The sequence below is a fragment of the Enhydra lutris genome, unplaced genomic scaffold (genome assembly GCF_002288905.1).
Source record: "Enhydra lutris kenyoni isolate GAN:26980312 unplaced genomic scaffold, ASM228890v2 scaffoldscaffold69, whole genome shotgun sequence".
NCBI classification, from domain to species: Eukaryota; Metazoa; Chordata; class Mammalia; order Carnivora; family Mustelidae; genus Enhydra; species Enhydra lutris.
In genome coordinates this window covers 6,673,005-6,700,057 of record NW_019154153.1, presented here as the reverse complement: position 1 = coordinate 6,700,057, position 27,053 = coordinate 6,673,005, and the positions used below count along the sequence as shown (strand labels likewise).

At 48.8% G+C, this 27,053-nt stretch overlaps 1 protein-coding gene across 1 annotated transcript in view; it reads left to right on the top strand.

Moving 5' to 3' along the window:
- LOC111159787 (anoctamin 2) overlaps positions 1-27,053 on the top strand; it is a 329,770-nt gene that overhangs the window by 249,362 nt on the left and 53,355 nt on the right. Inside the window, exons 15-16 of the mRNA XM_022522388.1 lie at positions 3,426-3,500; positions 13,540-13,735. Of these exons, the coding sequence (XP_022378096.1) occupies positions 3,426-3,500; positions 13,540-13,735 (271 nt within the window). The remainder of the gene's footprint in view (positions 1-3,425; positions 3,501-13,539; positions 13,736-27,053) is intronic.

The following is a 27,053-nucleotide window of genomic DNA, read 5'->3' as shown; positions in this document are numbered from 1 at the left end:
CACCCCCCGCCTGCCTTTCTGTCTACTTGTGATCTGTCTGTCAAATAAATAAATAAATAAATAAAATCTTAAAAAAAAAAAAAGAAAAAGAAAAAGAAAGGAGAGGGAGGTATTGAGAGTTCTCACTTAGCTGTGTGTGCAAGTGCACTGGCTTGGCCCTCTCCATAGGCTGGTAATCAATATAAGACACATAGTAATTCTGTGTGATATTACTATTTTATATATTTTACAAATAAAGAATAGAATGACTTTATAGATGATGAACCTGAGGTTGTAGGTATTTTCCGACATCACTTGACAAGGAGGTAGTAGAGGCAAGAGTTAAACTCAGATGTTCAGCTTCCAAGCCTACTTCTCTTTCTCTTACCCCATATGCTGGAGATAGAACTTTCCCGCATAGTGTATTTAAATTAATGGCATTTTGCCACGAATCTTCACCTCTTTAATGTGCCAGTGAGTGGACAGTGTTAGTGAACTTCTACTACCAGAGACGGTTATTACACATAAAGTCTGCTTTACTCACTGACATCTTTACTAGGGACTTTTGGGGGCTTGGAAGCAGTCTGCAATCTTGTGTTTCTCTCAGCCCTTGTGTTTGAATAGTGTCTGAATGTATGAGAACTGTGTGTATGTTGGAAGCTGTGACTTCCAGGAAAAAAAAAACAACAAAAAAAACCCCCAAAACCCCCCCCAAAACTCAGTGGGGTAAACATGAGAGGGAAGGTGATTTTTCAACAAACATCAGAGCATCTACATCATAATGAATCTTTTTCCCTCAGATAGCTGCTTTGAGAGGATATCCAATTCAGTTGCTTTTTAGCTGTTTCATTTTTATGCAAAATAGTAACACCACGTTCCTTACCAGGATTAGCTCTGAAAATTCTTTCCTTTGATTCCTTGGTGGTCTCTGAGCTCCTTTTGGGCTGGGCTGAGCCTTCTCCCCTCCATGTCCTTACTTATCCAGAGCACGGCCCCCTGGGTGCTAAGACTGTGTCTTTTGAGAGGAACTGAACCAGAACTCATTCTCCAGGACAGAGTTGTCATGGCAGGGTAGAGGCTGGTCCGCAGACGTCTTATCCCCCTTGACCTCTCGCCTGAAGAACATGGACAATGACCAGGCAGGAAGCCTTAGCCCAGACTATCTCAGATGCCTGACCTTGCCCACAGGTTTATTAGTCACTCTGTATACTTCTTTCTTTGAGCCCATTTGACCTTGGCCATATTTTCTGCTCCTTGACTTATGCTTCCCTTCCACCATTGCTTCCAGGACTGTCCAGCTCTGCCCTGAGGGCCACTCTGAGCCTCAGGTCACCCTCACTGACTGGTTTTTCTCACCCATTCCCTCACACCATGGACCGAGCATAGGTTTTTCCACCTCTCCTTGCCCTGCTTCTCACCCCTCCTTGCCCTGCTTCTCACTCAGAAGCCCCACTGGGAAGGAACTGGTAACCAGTGGAACCTCTAATTGGATTTTTTCTGGATCACCACCAATATTTCTGAGCACCACTGGTTTGCTGGGGTTTAAGGCAGAATCTCTCATCTCTAAGCCAGAGAGAAGGAGCAAAGAGAATCACCAAAACCTTCCCTGCACCGCAGGGGCCTTAGGAAGAGCCCATCATGCTCTGCCATATTTCCATCCTGAATCCCTATTGAGTGTTACTGCCCACCACTCATCCTCAGTTTTCCTCCTCAAAATCTTAGAGGACAATTTCACCAGTGTGAGTGCAACTAAGAATGAACACTGAAGGAGATAAGTAAAAGAATGCTCTTCCCTTATAATGTTGACTTAATATATGAATGAGCCTTATTCCAATCCTAATAGAAGTAAGTTTACATGCTCCCACCTATTCAGAATGGTTGCGACCTATAATTGCCTGTTCTCACTATGTGATGGAAAGTCTACTGGTCTTGGAATCTAGAGCCTGGATTCTGTTGCGCCATCTATGACAGCTGAGTCTCGCATGCTTATGTCGTCTGGGAATGACAGTGCTGATCACTGAGTGACTTCTGCCCTAACACTCCCTTGCACCCTCATTATTGAGCCAGCTCAGCCCTGTGCTCAGTTCCAGCATGCAGTGAGAAAGACACATCCTTCCTTTCTCAAGTTGCCTACAGGTTCGCTCTCCAGATAACCCTCTCTCTCGAACGGCAAGTGATTCCTGAAGCTTTCTGGTGTGGGTGTCCCTTCTGTCTCATTAGACTGTGAGCCCCCCCCCCGCCCCGCCAGGGCAGTGATCGTACCCACTTTCTTCTGTGTCCCCACCATGCGTGGCCCCAAGGTCTGCCCACGGTGGGCACCCACTGGCTTTTAGAAAGAAGTCTTTCAGGCCAGGAGGGCTCTTAGCCTACAGTACAAGCTCTTAAAGGCTAGATGGCACTGTTGCTAGAGCCAAATCAGGTGTGTTGGGAAAGAAGGGGGAGGAGGGAAGAGAAACCAGAACAGGAGGCCCTGGACTGTTGAGTTGCTGAGTTTGACTCAGACTTATTGCAGGGATGCATGAGGACTCGTGCCAGCATGGCTTCAATGGGTCCTCACTACAACCTTGGTAGTGGATAGGAAACTGCACCAATTCTAACTTTATAGAAAAGCAGCTCAGAGAAATCAAGTGCCTGGGCTCAAGTTAAGGGGCAGCTAATGAGCAAGGATGTCTGCCCTCTGTGCCTTGTTGGCATTGCTCTGCCAGGGAGGGCCCCTGGAGTTCACCCAAGGAGGACTGTGGTTGATGGCATGGCTGTCCCAGGACAGTGGCTTGGGTGAACTGGACCCAGTGTGAGCGGAAAAATTAGGGTTTGCAGATAGACTGACTGTGAGGCATCAGGCTAACTTCTGCCTCAAAATATTTACTTTGTGACGAGGGGAGAATGCAGTCAATGTGGAGGAAACAAAGATAACACATACAGGTTCTTTGAAGAACGGTGACTGTAGATAATTTGTGCACTTGCAAGGATCTAAGGTGAATGGTTGATATTTCATCTAAAGAATGACTTATTTTGGGCTGCTGCTCCATGGCTGGGTTCTAGCTGTCATTTGTCCGTTGCTTCATTACGTTCACATGTTTCTCATTAAAATGAAACAAATAAGACCATCCAGTGCAATAGGCAGGATGAGTGTCATCACTGTGTCCATTTAACAGATGAAGAATAGAGGCTCAGAAATGGTCACATGGCTGATCATCCAAACTTCAGCTCAGTCTGAGGCCAGAATCAAATTTGAGCTCTTTGGAAAAACCATGTTTTTTCCAGGCTATGCAGAAATCACAAAATTAGGTGGGCTGTTGTGGATATGAAGGGTTAGGTATCAGAGACTAGGAAGACATCTATTCAGAGTAGTGAATGATTAAGGATATGCAAATGTGTACAAATTCGAGGGAAAATTGATACATCTGTTGTTTGTGCTATCTGATTGTATTCTCCTGTTTCCCTAGGATGATGAAGATAAGCTGACCTGGAAAGATCGTTTCCCGGGTTACTTGATGAACTTCGCCTCCATCTTGTTCATGGTAATTTTCTTGATGGAAATCCGGCCTATGACTTATGCATGTAGATACCGTAGAGCAAACGTGATGGGTGTGTTATTCTAGCATGCTGTGGGGATAGTGAGGGGCTAGGAAAGATGAAGCCACAGTCCTGTCTAAACAGGGAGGATTTTACCTGATAGTGAGGTGCTGTGGGTGCCAGCCACCAGAAGAGGGAAAGGGGATTCCCTCAGACCTGGGTTGGGGGTCAGTGGCCTTCCGTGGCTACAGAAGGGGTTCTGTCTTCCCAGATACAAGAGGGTAGGGAGATTCTATCTTCCCAGTCCTGCACACAAGGGTTTTGAAGTTAGAACTTCCGGGGGTGGGCTGTGAGATGGTGCCTTCCATGTTGAGAAAAACCAAGACCTTGGAAGAGGTGGCCCAAGTAAGATGGCTGCAGAATTGTGGCGGCCTGTTTGGGCTGTGGGCTGGCTCTCCCTGAGGGTTTGTGGGATAGAACAGAGCCTGGAAACCACAGAGGACAGCAAGCTTGGGCTCTGTGCGAGCCTGATTCTTAAGCTCCCCTATAGTTGTGTCTGTTTCCCTATGTTCTCCCTTAGAGTTTGGAAGAGCCTTTTCAAAAGACCCACATGGGTCTCGGCTGTGTCAGGGAAGATGAGGAACGGGTGGGATTCATGCTCAAGTCAGATCAATAAAATGGTAGCAGGTCATTCCTGGGAGTCAGGGTGGGTGAGATAACTGTGAACAGAGCAAGGAGACCCCAGCTCTTCTTGTCCCTGAAGCTCAGGTCCCTAAGACCTCTGCTCCCCCTTTATGGGTAGATTCCTTCTAGTAGCCAAGACTGGAACTTCTGTTTTACAAAGGAGAGCTGTGTCCTTACAGCATTTCTAAGCAGGACTACACATTAGTTGTAGGGTCAGGGGAGGATTGCTTATTCTGGGACTGAAATCACAACCATTTTCTGGACCTCGTTGCCAGCGTTACCTCTGGCCCTGACCCGAGGTGATTATAGCTGGTGTGCTTCTGGAACACAGGAACCATGTCTTAGTCTCAGAGATTTAAAAAGAGAAGGACTTCTAGGCACCTTTTATATCAGCGCCTCGTTTCACAGATGAAGTACAGAGGGGATGGGTGCCTTGCTTTGCCAAAACTGAGATTTTGCATTCCTTACCTTCTCATTGCTTAAGAAGAGCAAGGCATGCAGAATTTATTCAAGAATATGTGGTGAATCACAATGTGTTAAGCTGGAATGATGTAAAGTTTAATTTAGCATTTCAGAGCCTCCCACAATGTGCATACTGTTGTCAGAGTTTGTTCATTCATTCAAGAAATATTCAAGGGGGAGGGGCGCTCGGCTGGCTCAGTTACTGGAGTGTGTGACTCTTGATCTGGGTGTCATGAGTTCAAGCCCTATGTTGGGTGCAGAGATTACTTAATATAAAATCTTCTTAAAAGGAATTTAAAAAATATATGTAACAGGTGCCAGCTATATAGTCGACACTGTTCTTAGGCATTAGGGATAGAGTAGAAAATAAAATAATCTCTCCTTTAAGGATTTTACAGATAACAAATATGTACATAAACAAGGAAATTGGTAAGTGAAATAGACTTCTATCTCCCGTAGCGGTAGGTTAGGATATTTGTGGCATCCCCTCTTGCTGAACATAAGAAATATATATGGATGAATGTATTTTTCATTCTTTTTAAAGCCTTGAGGGTCTAATAAGTTAGTAAAGAATACTAAGCTATTGCTAGTACAGATCCATCTAAGGGAAACCGATCCAAGGAGACAAATACTTGGCATCAATATTGCTTTTGCCTTGAGGACATTCTCCCATCTAGGCAAACGTGGGCTTTGGTTTTTGTGGTTTTATGGTGCAGAGAGGATAGAAATTGGGGTGCGGCTGGCTCAAAGTGGAGATGCTAACAGGAAGTTCTCACTAAGCCTGGAACTCCACAAAGATCTATACTCTCAGAATAAAGGTGAAGTAGAACTAAACCCACCCCCACACTTTCGGGACTGCAGAGAACATTGCTCTGGCTCTAAGCAGAACAGGGGGAAACAGGGAAACAAAATCCTGTCCCGAAGGAGTGGCCATGGACAATCCCCATCGTAAACTTCCAGCCCAGTTTTTCACTTGAGAAGACCCAGGAAGCTCAGACTCTGATGTGGCCAGGGAAAGTCGTGCTTCCGGTACCCAGCAGAAGCAAGCACATGTTCTCTCTGTGGGAAGGCAGATTTACACCCTTCCTCAAAAAAATCCCCCCAAAAGAATTTTTTTAAGGTCAAATAAGAGAAGGCAGTTAAAAATAATCAATTATACAGAAGCTAAACACAATGAGAGAGAACCAGTGTGGAGAGACAGCAAAGACTAAAGATACTGGAAATACTCAGTCACAGGTCCAAATGCCCAGTTTGAAAATATCTGCAAAGAATAAGAAACTATTTTAAAGATTTTATTTGCTTATTTGTCAGAGAGAGAAGGAGAGAGAGAGAGAGAGCATGCACAAGCAGGAGGAGTGGCAGGCAGAGGGAGAAGCAGACTCCCCAGGGAGCAGGGAGCCCGATGCAGGACTGGATCCCAGGACCCTGGGACTATGACCTAAGCTGAAGGCAGACACTTAACCAACTTAGCCACCCAGGTATCCCTAAAATAAGAAACTTTTAAAAATGACCTAAGGATTTGAAAACCAGCTAATAAATCTTCTGGAAATGAATATATATCAATGAATGTGAATATATAATATATAATAATATATCACACCACACATCCCAGGGACGGGTTTAAAACCAATTAGACATAGCTGAAGACATCATTCGTGAACTGCAATTCAGGTTAGAAAAAATTAGAAAAAAAAAAATTGAAAATTCAAAATAGAAAGTAATAGAGTGAGAGGATTTCACTTGTATTTAATTGCACTACTGGAGGAAGAGGTGAGAATAGTAATGAATGATACACTGACTGGTGGTCTCCTAGTTGGCTAGTTCTGCTAACAGAATTCCAATTCAGAGATTGAAGAATCCCAGTGAAATTCAAGCAGGAAAAATAAAAAGGACTCTATCTCTGTGAAACCATAGAATGTATGAGACACAAGAAAAATCTCAAATGCAGTCAAAAATCAAAAGACAAATTACCCTTAATGAAGACTGTTTGATCAGCCATTGATTTCACATAGCAGTTGGAAGTCAGAATACGGGGACGTGTGTATCTTCATGCGCTGAAAAGAAAACAGTTGCTAACCCAGAATTCCATACCCAAGAAAAATGTAATGTAGAAGTATTAGTGTAAAATAAAGATATTTATAGCCAAACAAAAGCTGAGGGTTTGCAGCCAACTGAATCTTTCACTAAAGGAAATCCTAAGAATGTTCTTTGAATGTGATCCCATCTGGAAAACCACAGTTTTAAGAAGGAATGAAGAAAAAATTGGTAAATATGTGGGAAAACCTATTTGACTGTAAACAAGGATGATGGTGTCTCATAGGGTTAATAATAAGATAGAGGGGTGCCTGACTGGCTCAGTCAATAGAGCATAGAACTCTTGATCTTGGGATTGTGATTTCAAGCCCCACACTGGGTGTGGAGCCTACTTAGAATAAAAAAAAAAAAATAAAGCAGGATTACATTGTACACATTAATAATAGCATATAAGTTGAATGGGCAGTAATGAAACAATAACATTGTAAGGTCTTTATATTTCCTCCATGAGAATTTATAAGGAAGCAAAAAAGCTGAGAATAGTCAAGATGCCCTTGGATGCTCACTCTGTTACGCATCCAATTCTTTTTTTTTTTAATTTCTTTTATGTATTTATTTAACATATAATGTATTCTTTGCTTCAGGGGTACAGGTCTGTGAATCATCAGTCTTACACAATTCACAGCACGCACCATAGCACATACCCTACCCAATGTCCACAACCAGCCACCCCTACCTCCCTCAGCAACCCTCAGTTTGCTTCCTGAGATTAAGAGTCTCTTATGGTTTGTCTCCCTCCCTGGTCCCATCTTGTTTCATTGTTTTCCCTCCCTACCTCCCACAACCCCTTGCCCTGCCTCTCAAATTCCTCATATCAGAGAGCTCATATGATAATTGTCTTTCTCTGATTGACTTATTTCACTCAGCATAATACTCTCTAGTTCCATCCACGTTGTTGCAAATAACAGGATTTTAGTTTTTTGATAGCTGCATAGTATTCCATTTTGTGTGTGTGTGTGTGTGTGTGTGTGTGTGTGTGTGTGTGTATACACACACACATCACATCTTCTTTAACCATTCATCTGTTGATGGACATTTAGGTTCTTTTGATAGTTTGGCTATTGTGGACGTTGCTGCTATAAACATTCAGGTGCACGTGCCCCTTCGGATCACTACATTTGTATCTTTAGGGTAAATACCCAGTAGTGCGATTGCTGGATCATAGGATAGCTCTATTTTCACCTTTTTGAGGAACCTCCATGCTGTTTTCCAGAGTGGCTGCACCCGCTTGCATTCCCACCAACAGTGTAGGAGGGTTCCCCTTTCTCCACATCCTCGCCAGCATCTGTCATTTCCTGACTTCTAATTTTAGCCATTCTGACTGGTGGTGAGGTGATTATCTCGCTGTGGTTTTGATTTGTATTTCCCTGATGCTGAGTGATGCTGAGCACTTTTTCATGTGTCTGTTGGCCATTTGGATGTCTTCTTTGCAGAAATGTCTGTTCATGTCTTCTGCCCATTTCTTGATTGGGATATTTGTTCTTTGGGTGTTGAGTTGGATAAATTATTTATAGATTTTGGATACTAGCCCTTTATCTGATATGTCATTTGAAAATGTCTTCTCCCGGGACGCCTGGGTGGCTCAGTTGGTTAAGCAGCTGCCTTCGGCTCAGGTCATGATCCCAGTGTCCTGGGATCGAGTCCCACATCGGGCTCCTTGCTCGTCAGGGAGCCTGCTTCTCCCTCTGCCTCTGCCTGCCATTCTGTCTGCCTGTGCTCGCTCTCTCTCCCTCTCTCTCTCTGACAAATAAATAAATAAAATCTTTAAAAAAAAAAAAAATGTCTTCTCCCATTCTGTTGGTTGTCTTTTGGTTTTGTTGACTATTTCCTTTGCTGTGCAAAAGCTTTTGATCTTGATGAAGTCCCAATAGTTCATTTTTGCACTTGCTTCCCTTGCCTTGGTGATGTTCCTAGGAAGAAGTTGCTGTGGCTGAGGCAGAAAAACATCTTTATTTTGTGTTAAATTTTCCTTATTTTTTTCATTAAAAAAAAAAAAATCCTCAGTCTTCTAAAGAGAAGGGCTTTGCACTGCCCTAAAACAAGGCGTGGAGTGGGAAATAAAAGGTTACAATGGTGTTTATAAAAAAGTGAGATTTGCTTATAGAATTAGGGTAAGCCAAAGGCACCTACTACAACACACAGGAGTCCTGAATATCCTTTCCTTCTACCCCTGTGACTACATCTTAGCAGAAGATGCCAAGGTCATGGTCATGGGGAAAGTTTTACGGATGCCAGTCTGCCAGATCAGCTGGGGTAATTTTCATGGGATGGTGAAAGCAAAACAATGGCCCAGGGCTGTGTTTCTTTTCCTCACCTGTGACAGAGGCCAGCCTCTTCCCCACCTGTTATAGAGGACAAAAGTGAATTTCCTCTTTCTTCTCCAACCCAACATGTTGAGCTACAGTTTCTGTCCTTTTTTTTTTTTAAGGTTTATTTATTTATTTGAGATAGAGAGAGAGAACTTGAGCAGGGGTGGGGGCAGAGGGAGAGAGAATCCCAAGCAGAGTCCCTGCTGAGGATAGAGTCCACTCGGGGCCCTACCCCACAACACCGGGATCAGGACCCAACTGAAATCAAGAGTTGGATGCTCAACCGACTGAGCTACCCAAGCGCTCCTTTTTTTCCTTTTTGAATTAAACTTGTTTTGTTTCCCTTTTATGTGGGAAGAGATTATCAAAAGCATTGTCCTGGCTCTAGGCTAGGAGCCTGAGCCTCCCTCCCACATGCCCAGGACAGTCATTTACTTCTACTTGGGAATTGGGAACCAGCTTCCAGAAGCCACCTCCTTCACCTGGCTTGTGGCAAGGGCCCCCTAATAGTGCACCTAGAGATGATCAGCTAACTCATCTTTTTAAAATCTAGATCAAATCTCATGTCATTTCTCTGCTCAAAACTGTCTTAAGCATCGGCTTCTTATGAAATATAGAAGCCAGCATCCTCTGTACGTCCTTGCATGTCCTTGTCCTATGTCTTCCTCTCCAACCCCACCCCTCCCTTGCTTTCTTCTTTACCCACCCTCTGCCTGGAAGCCCCTTCCCTCAGACGACCCCCCTCAAGAGCCTTGCTGAAATGTCACCTCCTTACCTACACCTTTCCTCACCACCCTCTTTTAAGCTACAACCTGTCCCACTACTCCTGTTTTGCTTTATTTGTTTCTACAATATTTATCACACCAGATATACTATCTGGTTGATGTTAGTTGGTAGTTGGTTATCTGTCTTTCCCCTCTAGAAGTGCCACGAGGGCAGAAAGTCCTGTGTGATTTGTTTGTGACTATATCCCTGCCACTTAGCATGGTGATGGGCACACAGAAGGCACTCAAGACATATCTTATAAATGGCTGAGTGAGAATATAAGTTAATTAATCAGATTAATAAAGTTGCCAGGGACAAGTTATTATGTCAGTGATAAAGCCATCAGTGTGTGTATGGTTTAAAATTGAGCCACTAATTCCATATCCCGCTTTAGACTGGGTACACTCCTGCTGGTTAGCCCAGGTTGCTTCTGATTTTTACATTTCTGCTTGCTTTTTAAAAATTCTTTTCCCCAAGCCTTTCTCATAGGAAACCGACCCAAAACTACTTCCGTAGGATTTTCTCTAATCCCTCTGCTCTCTGTTCAGAGCATAGGAAGCACATGAGCTGAGCCTGTACTCTGTCCAGCTGCTACAAGGCTCATCTTTGTATATGTGCAATGATTTTCTCAACTTTGATTCAGAATGCAAGACCTGGAGGGTGGGGTCCAGACCCATTCTCCTTCCTGTCTCTCATAGCATTAAATAGGACTCTGGACTCCATAGCCTGGCTTTCATTACAGTTTGGCTCTGTCTACAAGTAAAGCTACAGGATCAGAACACAAACAGCAATGGGGACCATGGTGATGTTCCCATGTACTTGAGAGCTAGATTCCTAGAGCTAGGGACCAGCCAATCTTTACCAAGCAGGTTCTATAGTGAGGCAGTGCTGTGAAAATGACACGAGGTGCAGAATGCAGTTACAAGACCAATCCCCACTTTTGGCCTATTTGGAGGGAAACCGATCACAAACATGAAATATACCCAGTGTATATTTGCTGAATTTAATAAGCAAAATCAACATTGCAGCCAGAGTGGTGAAAACAGCGCTGGATTTAGTACTAGAGGATGTGCATTCTAATGTCAGGATGGGATTGTAGGCGTGGGAGCCACAGAGCAGGGTTCAGGTCCTGGATGGTTAGTAAATCACATCCACAAAAGCCATATTTTATGCTATTGTTATAAGAATTACTGCTCGTGAAGATGGGCATTGAATAACAAAATTGAGAGGACACAACTAGATTAGTTCATGATGATGGTCCCACCGTTAGCATCCCAGCTTTGCCAGGAACTGTCCAGACCTTGGACCCATCACATTGCTGCTTCTCAGGCCTCAGTTTCCTTATATATGAGGTTAGAGGCTGGATTGGGATGATTCCTAAAGGCCAAAGTCCTTTAACTCTTACCAGAATCCCAGATATGAGGGTTGTAGTCCAGGCCTTATGACCTTGAACAAATCTCTTCACTTTCCATGCCAGTTTCCTCATCAAAGTGGTCACAGGATGGGGCTGGTGTTCTCCAGGCTCTTTCAGCTTGAGAACTATGATCCTTGTGGGAACTACTGAAAGACAGGTCAGAGCCTGGTTTCTCTAGTGGCATGGGAAATCAGGGGCTGAGAAGTTAGGGTCAAAAGCAGCAGAGGACTAGGAAGGGTGTGTTGGAGGTAGGGCCGAAGAGACAGGGAGGGTGGGAAAAAGGGCTTTCACGAGAGAGCAGTGCCTCTAGAACTTGAATGGGAATCTTGTTCAAGTGCAGATTCTGAGCCAGTGCGTCTGGAGCTGTGCTTGAGACCCTGCATGTCCCCCAAGCTCCTGGCTGATACAGCAGGTCCACAGATCACACAGTGGGTAGCAACGAAGAGTTTTCTTCCTTCCCCAGTTGAGCAGCTGAGCTTCTTGGAAAAGAATAGAAGCTGATCTTCTCCCCACTCATTCCTCCATGCTCCACCCCCAAGACCCCAAAGCCAAGGATGTTTTTGCCATTGTTGTTTTCCCCTAGACCCACCCCCAGATGCACACACACTCACTCTTTGATGCCCTGGCCTCCCCCCACCCTCCGACTCTCATCAATACCGCCATCACTGGCCTTTGCTGCAAAAGTGATTTTGGGGGAAAAGAATCTCACACCACGTTTTCCAGGCCCTTACTGTCTGGCAGTGACAGTCCCAGAGGACCGGGAAGTGAAAATGTCTACATTGCTCGAGAACAGTGATGTCATGTCCAGGTTTTCCCACTTCCATGGGTCGTCATTCCCCCCTAGTCCTGGAGGCTGGGGCTGCTGCTGCTCACGCCCCCACCCAGCATCAGAAGAGGGGCCTCCCATACAGTGTCCTTCCCATCTGACCTCTCCTCCACCCTGACACCCCCTGGACCCAGAGAACATCGCCATCCTGCCTGCCTTCACATGGTGGCCCAGAGGGCAAATACTAATATTTGTATAGCTTGCAGGGATAATCAGCTAAGGCTGCATCCCCAGGCATCTTCCCCAGGGGTCTGATGATGTTCACACCTTGACTCTTCTGCAACCCATTACCCATTTGCTCACTAGTGTCCTGCACACTGCTTGAAAAACATTGCCTGAGCCAGAGCCCCCTCCTCCCTTCCCCTCTCTTCCATACCCCCTCCTCCCCTTCTTTCTCGGGAGGGAACATGTAGTCCAGGACAATTTGTAGTTTCAGAGGGAACGTTTTCTCCCCCCATGTGTCCATGTAGCTCTCCACAGCCAGTGCCAGCCCACCATGCCCTGACCCCAGGGGGAGTACTATCTGAACAGTCTTCTCTGTGGAAAGAATTCTAAGAAGACTTCACTTGACTGACACGAATTAGAATTTTTCTCAGAGCAGGTTATACAGCTAGACATTCTGTGTTCTCCCTCTGCCCTCTCTGAGAGCTTACTCAGGCCACTTTCTTCCCCTGACATCCTCATTCTTCATGGAAATGGGCTTTCCTGGGCTGTGATGGGAGAGGGAAGGGGCTCGTCTGGGAGAGTGATTTATTGTTCTCAGGTTCTAGAAGGAGGAAGTGGAGGACCCTTAGAGGTCCAGTGGCTGGGAACCTTTCCTTTCAACATGGACAGCCAGAGGTTTCGGCACCAAATGAAAAATCTGAGTCCTCCATTACCGTTGCCTGGTAGAGAAATCTTAGTGTGATATTTTGTTCACCTGAGGACTGAGAGTCTACAAATCTCACTCCTGGTTTCTCTCCCTTGGTTCTCATTGGGGCAGCCTTCCCACACCCAGCGCCTGAAGCTCTAACTCACCGCTTCTCAGCTCAGACGCCTTCCATGGTTCTGTTTCCCTGCACTGAGTGTCTATCCCATTACCCCACCTGGTCCACTTGCTCCTCTGTACCCAGTTCCTTCACTGAGCACACAAGACCTCTCCAGTAGTCCTCACCGTGGGTTAATAAGAGTTCAGCTCACCTCCGTAGTTGACTAGAAGCTCCCTAGTGAAGGAAACCATGTTGCATGTGCCACACACCCCTCAGTGTCCAGCGTTTTCACTCTTAGGGTTTTGTGTGTGTTGTTAACCATTTGGCATCTGATAAAAATGGAAGACTCACTCTTGTGGACAGTGCACCTGTCCTCAGGCTTGGCACGTGAGTTCAGAGGGTGCACATGAGTGGACTCCATATCCATAGTTTCTGACGTAGCGGCTAGGACGGTTGGCTGGGCAAGTAGAAGCTGCTCAGTATTTGTCCACTGGGCACTGACTCTCCCTGTTTCCCAAACAGATTGCCCTGACCTTCTCCATTGTCTTTGGGGTCATCGTGTATCGCATCACGACTGCCGCAGCCCTGTCTCTCAACAAGTACACACGCTCCAATGTCCGGGTGACAGTGACAGCAACGGCAGTCATCATCAACCTTGTGGTCATCCTCATCCTGGACGAGATCTATGGCGCTGTGGCCGTGTGGCTCACCAAAATCGGTACTGTGTCACCAAACCCCATTTTGCCCCAGGCCTCCTCAAACATGGTCAATTCAACGTGTGCAAGGTTTTTGGTGGTGGTGACCGAAAAGGAAGAAAAGGGACAGGGACAAAATGCTTTGTGCAATGCATTTTAATTGGGGAAATGAGGAAGTATGGTGGTTCTGTACTTCCCCTGAGAATCATCCATGGGGTCTCTTCCTTTTAGCCCAGCCTAGAGACAACACGGGTTGAACACTTCCTGCTAAGAATTGCGGAGTTTTAGCCCTCCTCACTTTCCCAGGAGTGTTTACAGAGTCGAGAAAGCTCTTGATACTTGAGCCCTGGGAGGGTCTTATCTATCCCCATATTGCCGAGGCCCCAGAAAATCCACACATTCCCCACGCACTGAGCAGACTTCAAAGAGGCATATCAGACTTCCCCAGCTTCAAGCCAGTGAGAAAATGCGGTGGCCTCAGTATTCAGATGTGTCATTTGAGCTGCAACCTGCTGTTGCCTGAGCGCCACTTTTTGGCATTTGTGTTTATTAGGAGGGGTTGGGCTGAGAGCTGAGACCCTTTCCTCATGGCACGTATCCTGGGTGGCCTAGAGGCGTGCACCTCTTTCCCCGATTGAATCTGGGCATGAGGATTGTCAGCCTCTCACTAACCTCAGCAAAGTTGAATTAATGATATGATATCTTTAATTCACTGACCAGTTAGAAGCTAGACACTTGACAGACTGACCCTATCTTCAAGAGAGCCTTCCCTTCTAAGAGGATCAGAAAATTCCAGAAAGGTTTCCCTAATTCCAGTCAAAAGGACTCTTTCGGTGCCTTTCCCTGGTCCTGGGCTCTACTCACAGTGGGCATTGACTTTGGGTTTCCATGTGGCTCTAGGCAAGGTGCCATCTAGAGTAGAGGTCTGCTCCCTTTAGGCGTGTGCACGTTTATAAATGTTTTCTGTGTTCCTTCATAAGGTTCTCGAGAAAAGTCAGCAGAGGATGTTGCTTCGGTGTGTTTAGTGGTATGTGGGATTCTATGGAAGCACTTAGGGGGGCCTCCAACACTCCTGGGGGCTCGGGAGAGGCTTCCAAGACAAGGACATCACACTGGATTGCTCACAGATAAGTGGTCTTCACACAGGCAGGCGCACAGGGAGGAGGAACAAGCGGGAGGACAGGAGGTTCCTGGCAGAGGGAAGAGAATGAGAGGGAGAGATCAGATCCTTCAGGAACAGGAAAGGCATGTGGAGGGGTGCATGTGGGCTGGGCCTGGATGATGGTGACGATGGGTAGAATTTTGGTGCCAGGGAAGGAGCCAAGAGCTCAGCCTATGGAAGAAGGAACACACGAAGTGTGTCCAGGATGTTTGAGGAGCCCAGCATGGCAGTTCCTTTTGGGTCTGTGGCACGTCCAGGGCACAGCGGAGTGGGGGCTGGACCCAGAGCATTGACTGAGAGCTGAGTTTTCAGTGGAAGACCTTGGATGTCACTGAGAACTCTGCTTATTTTCATAGACAGGGAGAAAGTATTTGCTAGAGCTCAAAGGGTCATCCAATAAAAACTACCCATCTTTCTGGCCTGATTGCTGAACAAGCTGAGAAGTAAGGAAAGGCAGACGTAGGCAAAGGCCAAGATTTCACTTTTAAAGCTAAAAACAGCTACGTGGGAGGAAGCAGCTTAGCAGGAGAGCAGATAGGCTTCCTAATACCAGATGACAGACAGACTTCCCTGCCCGGGGCTGGCAGCAGAGGACAGGGAAGCCTGGGAAGTCTTAGGACATTGGGGGTGAGAGGGCCAGAAGAACACCTGCTTCCTGCAGGCCCTTAGCTCCCCAGAGGAAGGGCAGAGGAAATGGGTGGACGAGGAATGCCAATGTCACCTTCCAGACAGACCAATGAGATAAGCTTCTGTCCCCCAAGAGGGGAAATGAGTAAGGTAGGGGAGACAGGGTAGGGCATGACGACTAAGCCCTCTCCCTCCCTAATACGGGTGACATCAGGAGCGGAAGGAAACGTTCCCCATTTCCCACAAGGGCTCTGACCTCACACCACTGGGGTTTTTGAAGAGGGTGACGCGATTGGAGCTGGATATTTGCAGAACTGTCCCGGCAAGGACTTAGGATGCCCCTAAGAAGAGAGAGACAGGAAGGCCTAATGCAAAGGAGATTGCTGAACATGTAGGTAGGACAGAAGGAGAGAGGAGCAGGAAACCAGTGACGATGCAGAAACGTCTCCCTGCCACCTGTCTGCAATACTTTATATCACCTGTCTTCCATAGCTCTAGAGACTGGGAGGCCTAGAAACTAGAGTGTGGCCCACAGTGCAAACCTCACTAACAAGTATTTAGTGAGCACCTCCCATGCACAAGGCTGGGCAAATTCTCTTTGCATCGGGCTGTGAAACACTTCCCACACCGTGAAGCTACATCCACTGTTTGTAATAGCACTCCCTCCCTCATCCCAAAAGGTTGGCCTCCTTCTGGCTGAGAAGCCAGGGGTCAGGAAGGAAGCCTGTGCCCTGGAAAGGCAATGAAATTCTAACAACTCCAGTTTGTTCTTTGTGATAGTGATACGCATAAAGCAGCTTTAAACTTAAAGGAATTCCATTATCCCATTTTATCCTCACAAAAACTGTGTGTGGTCAGCAAGGGAAGTATTAGATCCTCATTTTACTAAGGTTCACACTCAGATTGTCCCTCTGAAATGCAAATACCTTTTGTGTGACGCTGACGTGAGTTTCTTACTGTCTGGAGAGAAGTGGTGTATTGGGTCTCCGTGCAGTAACCCACGTGGGCCTCGTCCCCAGCTGGCTGTTCTTGTCTGCCTTACACTGGGTGTTCCCAGAGGGCTGAGAGAGGCGCTCTTGTATAGTGGAAGGACCACTCGATTTGGGAGCCCAGTGGAAGGAAACTTTGAGCACTGGGCCTGGTTCCTTCTCCCTCCCAACCCCAGATGTGTGGCATTGAGCAAACTGGGTGCTTTTCTGGAATGAAAATTTTTGGTCCTTTCTTCGTCATTTTCCTCCTTCCTGTCCATGGGTCGTCCCCTCTGTGTCAGCTGTTGTCATAGCCTAAGGACTGTGCTATTGTCTTTAGCCCCTTTCTCTGGGCCTCTAGCTTAGAAATCCTACCCAGGCAGTCTTTCTCAAACCTCCCTGGGCTGGGGGAGGGGAGAACCACTCCTGTCAGCACCCCCCCACCACCACCAGCTTCCTTTTGGTCTTGGGTCAAATATCAACTAGAATTTGAGGCCCTTGGCCACCTTCTTCCCAGTGTCCTCCTCCACCCTGGCAACCCACACCACTCACGGTCACCAGCGATCACCCTGGTTCCCACCTCTGTGTTGTGCTTAGGCTGCTGTAGGCACTCCAACAGCCCTCAGTGACCCTCCTTTTAAATGACCTCGAGAGGCCTGCCTCCCCTGTCCTTCTCTGGACACTCAGGCCTCCGGGAGTTTCCTCATACCGGCTTCTGAACTCCGGTGCAGATCATGTGTTCCCTAGTCCATCCACATCTGGATGTGGAATGTCTGCTTTGTGCCAGGCACAATTCTGGAAACACAGCCATAGACAAGGAAGACATGGCCCTTGGTCTCACCGTGCTTACCCCGTAATAAGGGAAAGATAGGTAGTGAGCGGGAACATTCCCCAGAGGGTGAGAACAGTCATGGGACCGTAGTGTGGTGTTGTGCGCTATGGTCAGGTGGTCGGGAAAGGCCCGTGGAGGTGGTAACATGGTGGCTGAGACTGGGGTGGCAGGAAGACACCAGCACACAGAGACCTGGAGGGAGGTCTCTAGGAAGAGAGGACACCACACCATAGACTGGTGGTCCATAAACCAGCAGGTACAAGTAAGCTTGGGCGCCTTATCTGCTCCACCCCCATCTTTTCTCATCGCTGGACTCGTGTCTGTGTTTACGAGTCTTAGAACAGATGAGGCTCTGCCAGCGTAAAAAAACTAACCTCAAAATCTCAGGTGCGTGATGCGCAGTTGTTTATCTGTACCCGCTCACGCTCCATGTCCGGCGTAGCAGGCCAGGGGGCGTGGGCTCACACAGAAGCCTTACGCGGATGCCATGTTGGCTGTGAGACGCTGCGGGCCGGAAGTGCCTCCCTCACTTCCAGTCACGGCACGCTAGCTGGAGCGGCCTGGTTGGAGAGCCAGGGAAATGTGTGGAAGTCCGTGGACGTTCCGCGAGCGGGGAGGGTCACTGCTGCTGGCTCCTGCCAGGCCGCTGAGCCCTGAAGGACAGCTGCTCGCATTTGCCATTTCTTTGTATACACTACATGGGGCCTGCCTCCCAGTAGACCTTAGCACAGCTTTGTCGATGCCTTTATTGGCTAAATCCATCTCTCTCTCCATTGGTGCCCTCGAAAATTTGTTTTCAAGGAATGCCCATAGGCTAGGCACCCTGCTAGTCACGGTGGGTGCTACAGCGAGCATTTATGCATTGGGGATTTCCTGTTTACCAGAGGATTTGAGGAAATTTTGAGGTGAAGAATGTACATGCAAAGTTGTCTTGATGGGCCAGTGACTGAGAACTGCAACCAAGGCATCAGAAGACTTGACGTGTCCTTAATGGCAGAGGGTGGGTGTGAGCCCATGAACGAGTGGAGATGGAGGTGCCCGGCGGGGTGGCCGGTGCACCTACAGGCAGAGGTGTGGCTGCGGAGTCCCCCAGGGCTCCCTGGGGACAGAAAGCTGTGAATAATGCCACCTAATGGAATGAGGATTCTGCCGGACTTAGGGGCTTCCTTTGCTATTCTCACGCTGGTTTAATACCCATCTGGCTTCTTGCCCCAGAACTCCTGATTGATGAGGAGGCCGTGACGACCGCCTTGCTCACCGGGTGCAAGCAGCTGGTGTAAACAACCCCAACAAGTTCCCAAGTGTTTCCTGCAAGGCTGGGTGGTGAAGACCGATTTCTTGGGAGCATCTCCCAACAGGCTCAGACATCAGGCCAATCCGAGGTCCATTCTTGCCACAAATATTTGTCACCAAAAAAACCCCAGAATTTGCTAGGAGTTGGCTCTGCAGTGGTAGATAAAGACAGTGATTGTCTCCTTGGCTGCCTTGTAACAATGGTCACCAGCTTGGGTGCAAGACACAGTGTTATCTGGTGGCTGCGCAGCACTGGTGGGGCGGGGAATGAGCTAGAACCTGCGGTAGAGGGATGGGGCTCCTGGGGAAAAGTGAATGAAGCTCAGGGCCTTGGCGGCCAAGACCCTCTGTATAAGATGTGCAGTCCGGTTCAGTAGCATCAGTGATGAGTTTGTGAGGATCCCCGTAAATGGGTAGGACAGGATGGTCTCCAGTGATCTGTTCATTCTTTTTTTTTTTTTTAAAGATTTTATTTATTTATTTGACATACAGAGATCACAAGTAGGCAGAGAGTCAGGCAGAGAGAGAGGAGGAAGCAGGCTCCTGGCTGAGCAGAGAGCCCAATGTGGGGCTCGATCCCAGGACCTGGGATCATGACCTGAACCGGAGGCAGAGGCTTAACCCACTGAGCCACCCAGGCGCCCCTGATCTGTTCATTCTTAAAGGGGTCCCAGGTGGTGGTTCTAAGAAAGGCTCTGCCTCCAGGAATGGGAAACAAACCAGAGCTGGCCAGGACATCAGGACCTCAGCTTCCCAGACCAGTCACCCAGGGCTTAGCTGTCCTGGGAGGCCAGGGGATGAGGTAAGGTGGCAAGGGTCACCAAGTGGATGAGCTTGAGGGGTCTGCTTTGTTCCTACTCTGTTCTGCTGCTATCCCAGAATTCCACAGAGTGGGTATCAACAGTGGAAATGGGTTTTCTACCCTGGAGGCTGGAAGTCCGAGATCAAGATGACGGCAGAGTTGGGAAAAGGTCCTGTCCCAGGCCACAGATGTCTGGCTGTGTCTGCCCATGGCAGAGGGAGTAGGGTGCTCTATGGAGCCTCTTTAATCAGGGCACTGATTGCTCTCATGAGGGCTCCATCCTCACACAGGCGCCACCTCCTGATACTGTCACATCAGGGATTAGGTTTTCAGCATGTGAATTTGGGACGGACACAAACACGCAGACCATAGCAGCTTTCTCCTCAGGACATGGGGAGATAGCATGCCTTTGAGGCAGCAAGCTCCTGAGCCCACATGGAGAGAGCAGAACTAGTGCTCCCAAAAACTGCACGGTCTTCCCCTGCCCCATGTAGGCATGGGTCTGCCTTGGCCTGGAAGGGGAGCCTGTCTGCGCTCTAGCTGTGGGCATTCTTCTAGCTGGAGGCAGAGCTGGGGAGGCAGGGCTCACAGCGGGCTTCTAGACCGAATCACCCAGGTGCCAGCCGCTCCTTTGTCTCAGGATAAGTCTCAATCTCTAGCCCCACCACCTCTGCCTCCTCCTCCTTTCCCTTCCAGAAATGTGTGCGCAGTGCTGGTTGTACATGGAGCTGGGCAGTTCACCCTTCACTCTCCGAGGTACAGGGTTGGGCTTCTTGTAGGTCCTCAAAGAATGGTGGTTGTGTCTAGTCAGAGTTTCCAATTCTGAAAATGGCTGTGTTTGTGAATTGTTTAAACACTGCGAATGTCCTGCTGCGTTGCTGCCCTGGGGGCCCCCGAGGTGCGGCAGGGACATGAACAAAAGGAGGGGGTAGGGTAGAGGACCTGGTTGTAATGGAGCTCCCACCACCTGTGTGGGGCACCGGTGGGCATGGCACATACATTGTGCCACCGAATCTTCACCGTAGGGCCAGGAATTGGTCATTGCTTTCATTTCACTTCTGGGAAGCCTGAGGAGGTTTAGGAGCTTGGCTCGTGAGCACGTGGTTAGTGGTGTGTGTGGGTGTGGGTGTGTGTGCGTGCGTGCACGCACACATGCCAAACACTGCTCAAAGCACTTTCTGTTTATCAGTATATTTAATCCTCAGAAGAGCCCCCAGGATGTCGGGAGTCTTAACATGCCCATCTTAGAGTCAGAAGACTGAGCCACAGAGAGAGGAAGAACAGGCCCAAGGTCTTGGGGTAGTGGGGGTGAGCTGGGCCTCAGTGCAGGGACTGTGAGACACTCTACGGTCTGGTAATACGTAGCTGTCCTTATCCTCAGGAAAGTTCAGAGGTGTTGAGAAAGGAAAAGAAAACACCGCGAGAGGCTCTAGGTTTACAAGGCAATACCCCCACCCACGTGGGTGCCAGGTGGTAGGGGTCTCCAGAGAGCAGGGGGACTCAGAGGGAACAAGCCCTGCATGCCCTGTCCCCTGCCTCCTAGGCCCGCACACACGAGGATACCTGTGTAGGTTCACAGACTTTGGGGTCCCTCATGCATTATTAAATTAAAAAAAATTTTTTTTCGAAGAATTGAAATGCCTCAGTGTAAAATTTTGTATCCAGTTCTAAGCTCTCCCCAGGGGAAAGTCAGTCTATTACTGTCAAGGAGAAGGAGAGAGGGAAGGGGAAAAGGGGGAGGAAGCTCAGCGCCAGAGGCTGTCAGACATCGAAAATTCTTTTAAAGAACATCTTGAACATTCATGCGTGGGTTTAATTTTCCATCAGATGTGGACAACGTGTGTTTTCAGAGTCAGGGGGAAGTGCTGCTTTGTTGGCTCTGAGCGTGGGGACAAGGGGAGGTGGCGTCACTGGGGCCTGAGCCTGCTCGGGAGCAGGAATGTACTTTCCCCAGGAGGGATACGTGGGGATGCATGTGGATGTGTGTGGGCAGGGATGTGTGCCTTCCCGGGGTGGGGTTTGGGGGCGTGTGGAGACCGTAGTGCTGGTAATTTGAAATGTGGCCTGAGAGTCAGGTCTGCAGGGTCCATGCTCTGCCACCAGCTACAGACTCCCTGGGTGGCCTCAGGCAATGGGGGAGGAAGAGCCTCCTGCCTGGCCCTCTGTGAGGCCAGGGGAAGGGTGTGGCTCCAGGGGATCCTGCCACTGTCTGGGGGCCCCCTCGCTGCGGTGGGCGTGAGGCCTTATGAATGTTGTCTGGGAGGGACGAGGACATGGGAGGCCGCTGCTAATAATAAAAGGGAGCTAGCTGATCATGGTTATAGCCCAAGTTTGTGGAACAATTCATTCCAGTTATAGGAAACTATTATTAGCAACATGCTACTTATAATAGTTTAATACAACTGGCAAGGATCCCTTCCCAAACTTGAGCTCTAACTATGAACATGTCTCTTTCATGTTTCCAGTGAATCACGGAAGCACTCCTCTCTCCTACTAGCAGGAAGTCCAACATATTCCTCTCCTTTGAGGTTTCCAAGTACCCCGACTCAAGCTTAAGCCACGAGAAGAGAAAGGAGTATAGTGGGCATTGTTTGCTGTGTTTTCTCTCCAGACCCCTTCTCCCCTCTTCTTCACTAGATCCTGTGCCCCCAAGCCCAGCAGCAGATGGTATCACAGGAGCTCCCCAACTCTGGCTTCCTGTTGGGAACAGTTGACAGGAAGCCATGGAGGAGCAGGAGGAAGATTAGTGGGCAGGAGAGGGAGTTGGGGTTAGTTCTTCCCTGCTTCTCCCTCATCTCTGGGAGAAGTGCCTCCTTTCCTAACCATGGCTTCTATGGGATGAGTCCTCCCTCATGGTCCTTGTTGGCCTTCAGGGACACCATTTCTTCTTCTCACCCCTTCACCACTGTAAGTAGAAGCTTCATGAGACACATGTCCTTTGAACATCTGAGGTGAATTCTGTTTCCTGCGGGGATCTTGACTAATAGAGGCAGTCGGGCCAACAACCTTGTTTAAATAGGGAAGTACCTGCAGTATGTCCAGCCTTCTGCTCTTTCAGGTCTCCCAGCCTCGCACCATGGCTGTTGGATGCCAGCCCTGTCCCATCTGACAGAAGAGGCTGGGCCTTCGCTGAGAGGTTCCCTCCATTCTGCTGGTCCTGGGCAGCCTATTGCTCCCCAGGGAGGAGATCCTCCCCTCCACAGTAAGCACTGTGGAGGGACTGTGGCTGTCACAGTCTCTGCTTCCAGGGACTTGTATACACCTCCACCCTCCACCTCCAGGATGCCTTCCATCCCATAGACCCAGACCAAGGACTCCCTTCTCCCCCTGGAAATCCACTCAAGGAGCATACAGCTTGTCCTCTTAACCTTGCACAACACAGTAGACCTGATGCTACCCCTTTTCATCTCCCTCAAGGAGACATTACCCTCAGCGACTCCAGGGGCCCTCGCCAACCCAAATGATGGCCACCCTGACCTTCTAAAAGGCCTCTGTCAGAGATTCTTAGTAACATGCCGGCACCTCTCTCACGAAAGAGGAGACAAGTGTCCAGATTAAATGCCTGCTACAGTGCTTTGCTACACTAATCAAAGCAGAGTTTGCGCCCTCACTCTCTGCTTGGTGCTCCCCATACTTGATTCTCTCAGTCTTTACAAGAGATGTTTAAGGAAGGTCCCATCTTAGGAGGTAGGACAGTGAGGCTCAGCAAAGGACATCAGTTGTCTGGGAAGGCTGGGACTGAAAAGTCCTTCCTGCCCAAGGTCTTCATCTGTTCTGTTACAGCCTTGTGACTTCTGTCACAGGACACAGAAGACGAGAAGCAGGAAGCCCTTGGGATATCTCCCAGTGCACCGGTCACCTGTGGCCACGACTTGCTCGAGGCTCTGGTTCATCAAAGCTGGAAGGTGGCTGGATGCTTTGAAGGATGATTTGCAGTTGGTGTAGTGCTTCTCCCTGCTGGGGATGTGACCCCAGGGGGACAAAAGCGTGGAGTTCCAAGGACTCCATGTGTCCAACTTTGAGCTCTTAAGTTTTCCTTCAAACCTGTTACGTCTCACCCATTATTTGCCGTCTCAGGAATGGGAACCATCAACCACTCAAATGCTTATAGCCAAACCTGTGTGTCACCCTGGACCTCTCTCTTGCTCACTCTTTTTTTTTCCACACCCAGATTCCACTCTGTTAAGTACGGCCCATTCCACCTTCAAACATACCCCATATCTGACCACTGTTCACAGGTTCCATCGTAATACTGGTCATCTCTTGCCTGGACAGCTGTACACTCCTCTTCGGTCTCTCTGCTCCTACAACTGTCCCACCCTCCACACACACACACAGCTCATTTTCTGTGATCCTTTTAAAATCTAATCTAGCTCTATCCCTTCCCTCTGCAGAACCCCAAGCTGACTTCCCATTGTGCTTCCAGTGAGATCTAAAATCCTTTCCGTGGCCTATGGAGGCCCACTGAGCTGCCCCTGCCTTCCACTCCAGCTCTACAGCCTACTAAATGCTTTCTCCTCACTCCGACTGCTCCAGTCCCTCGGGCCTTTCTGTTCCCTGTGCATCCATAGACCTCACCCATCCATAGCCCTTCCCCAAGGCTGCTACCCCGGCTCCTCCCCAGACCTTCCGAGCTGGCTTCACAGGATCCCTGGGGCCTCAGCTGAGAGGTCAGCTCCCCAGAGGCCTTTCTTGACCGCTCTGGTTGAAACAGTCTTCCTGCCCCCTCTTCTCCTCGTCTCCCTGCCTTTTATCCTCATTGCTCTCCAGAATGGTATGTGTGTCTGCGCCCTCTCCTAGACCATCAGCTCCACAGGGCGGGGAATGTATTGGTTTGGCGACCTCTGTGTTCCCAGTGCCCAATGCCTGGCACATAATAGCCCCTTGAGAAATATTTCTTGAGTGAAAAAGGGATGAAAAAGATAAAACTTTCCTTCTGAGCTGCCTTCCCTGGGAAGACGTGGGTAGACGGGCTAAGGTGGCATGACTCCCTTCCCACTCACTGGGATTGGTTTCCAGACCAGTGTGCTTGCGAGATGACCCACTGGTGTCACAGGAGCCTCTGTGGTCCCACACCGGGCACACCCACCTACCTGTTCTCTCCCTGCTCCTCTCTTTGCCCCGGGGAGACAGTCCGCATGGTGCAGCTGTGGCAGTCAGATGGGGAATCCATGTCAAGGGCCTGGACAGCGCCTGGCACACAGTGGCCCATGATGGGGTCCATCAATCTCTCTGCTCCCTTGCTTCCTCTCCCCCAGGAGCTCCCTGCCTACTTAGTCTCCTTCTTTCTTAAAATGAGGTGCCCTGGGGTGCTGTCACCTTGGGCGAAGCTGCTGGACAGCACAGTATGTCTCCCATCCCTCTGGGAACTGGAGTCATCTTCCTGACTCTAACAGGGGGGATCCCCTGCACTAAGACGCTCTCGTGGGCTACAGGAGCATCCACACTTAATCTCCAGTTCTGGGGCTCTCCGATCCCTTCGGCAATGCACTGGCTGCTTAATTACCCAGCTGGCTGGCTTCCTCTATGGTGATGCCCTCCCTTTGGCGATGGTGCAAACAAGGCAACAACATCACGCAGGAGGCTGAGACACGCCTACCCGCACTCCCACAAACACACACACAAATAGAGGGAAGGCCAGGGCTGGTACTAGTTGAAATACACACTTGGACATCTCATTTCGTTTTGTCACCATCGCTGTATCTGCTCTGGCTGGGTGTCCGGGACTCCGGGGACACTGAGCTGCTTCTCGAAAATTCAGACCCTGCAGCTGGCATCCTCTCGCAGGCCATGCGGTTTTCATATGATTAGGAAGGATCTCTGGGGACGTGGACTTCTGAGCTGGCCCCCTGGGACTAACTTGGGCTTTCATACTAATTATTTTCCAAGGCAGTTTACAGCTGGGTCATTCGTACTCATATTTTTTCATGACACAATGCTCCAGGGGTTTAACACTTCAGAGAAAGGGGGCTTGGGTAATGGCTCGGCCCAGGAATTCAATGCAATTGCCCTTCTGGTCCTGGGACAGCATCTGCCCCCTGCTGGAATCTGCCTCGGCAGGTCAGGAGGAGGAGAAACCCTCAGAAGACCTCGAATCAAGGCAAGGTGACTGGGGGACACGGGATTTGGGGAGCAAATAAGGATGGAGAGGGGTTGCCTTCTACCTGCTCCCATGGTCTCCAGGTTGACGCCCCTCCTACACCCCTGTAGCCATCGCAGTCTAAAGGCACTGTGTTCAGAATTTCATGAAGCACAAGGCTCTGGGCTGTTTTCTCATGGGCTCGGCTTCCGGCCCCTCTAGAGGTCTGTGTCTTACGAGGGGATCCTGCCAGTGGCCTGAGCTGCAGATTGTTCTTCTTGGTCTAAAGACATCATCCCCATCCCAAGTGGACTCTGGGAGAACTTGTTCTATCTCTCGAGTCATGTAGCCTTTGTCGTAGACAGTTGAGGCTCCTTGTGTTGGCCACTGAGAGAGATCCAGCAGTCCGACTGGAGCCTCAGGCTTTGACACTCCCCACCCCCGGTTATCTACGTCCCTGGGGGGTGTTCCCGGGACGGCTCAGCAAAGCCCAGAACGTGGCTGCAGAGCTTCTCTGAGGTGGGGGCATCCAGCTGATTTAGTGGCCTTTCAAGGGGATTTGGATTGTTTATTGGAAGTGCCCATTATTTATGGTGGCCCATGGCCCTAAGAACACAGGCAAAGGCTGTTTTTAGAACTGAAACTAATAAATAATAACCAGGCCCCTGATTTATCAGCTTGGAGGAAGGGAACCACTCATTTCCAGTTGGAGTGAAGCATCCCAAAAGGATCAGATTCTCTTTCCCAAGAACTTGGAGGACATTCCTGCAGGGATTGGGAGATCTGAACACGGAGAGTTCCAAGGAGATTATAAAAGAAAATCAAAGACACGTGCCTCTCTGTACCTCATTCTTAATCCCCTCCTTGCCACATTTACAAGATAAGTTTTCTAAATTTTCAGCTCCTTAGACCTGATTACTCATTTTTGGGTGAGATAAGTTTTAATTTTCTTATCCCCCAAATATTTTAAAATGAGAGACAAGAAGGGGTTGTTACTGTTGAATTGGCTGCCTCTGGTATACTGGGCAAAGGCTCAAAATCGCGCTGAAAACCTTTTCCTTCTCCCCTCCCCTCCTTCCTTCTCCCCATTCCTTCCTTCTTCTTTCCCTTTCTTTCCCTTCCCTTTCCTTCCCTTCCCTTCCTTTCCTTCCCTCTGTCCTTCCTCTTTCCCTTCCCTCCCTCTGTCCTTCCTCTTTCCCTTCCCTTCCCTTTCCTTCCTTCCCTCCCTCCCTCCTCCTTCTTTCCTTCTCCCCCTTCCTCCCTTCCTTCCTCCTTCCTTCTTTCTTCAACAGGGAAGTGAAGGAACATTTCTGCTGGGTGCCTCTGCCCCTCCCCCATCACTTACATTTTCGTCTTTGGCAGCAGCTCTGCCTCACCTCCTGCCCCCTCCCTGCCCCTCCCATGTCGAGGGCTATAGCCCTTCTGGGTCCTGCATCCAACTCCAACACCCCCATTTCTTATCTTGTGGGTAAGTTGGGGAAATTTAAATTAATTAAATGAAATTGAAATTGAAATGAGGGAGATGTCACTCTTTTGGCTGTTGCTTTCTTGTAACTTCATACCCACAGGCAATGGTCC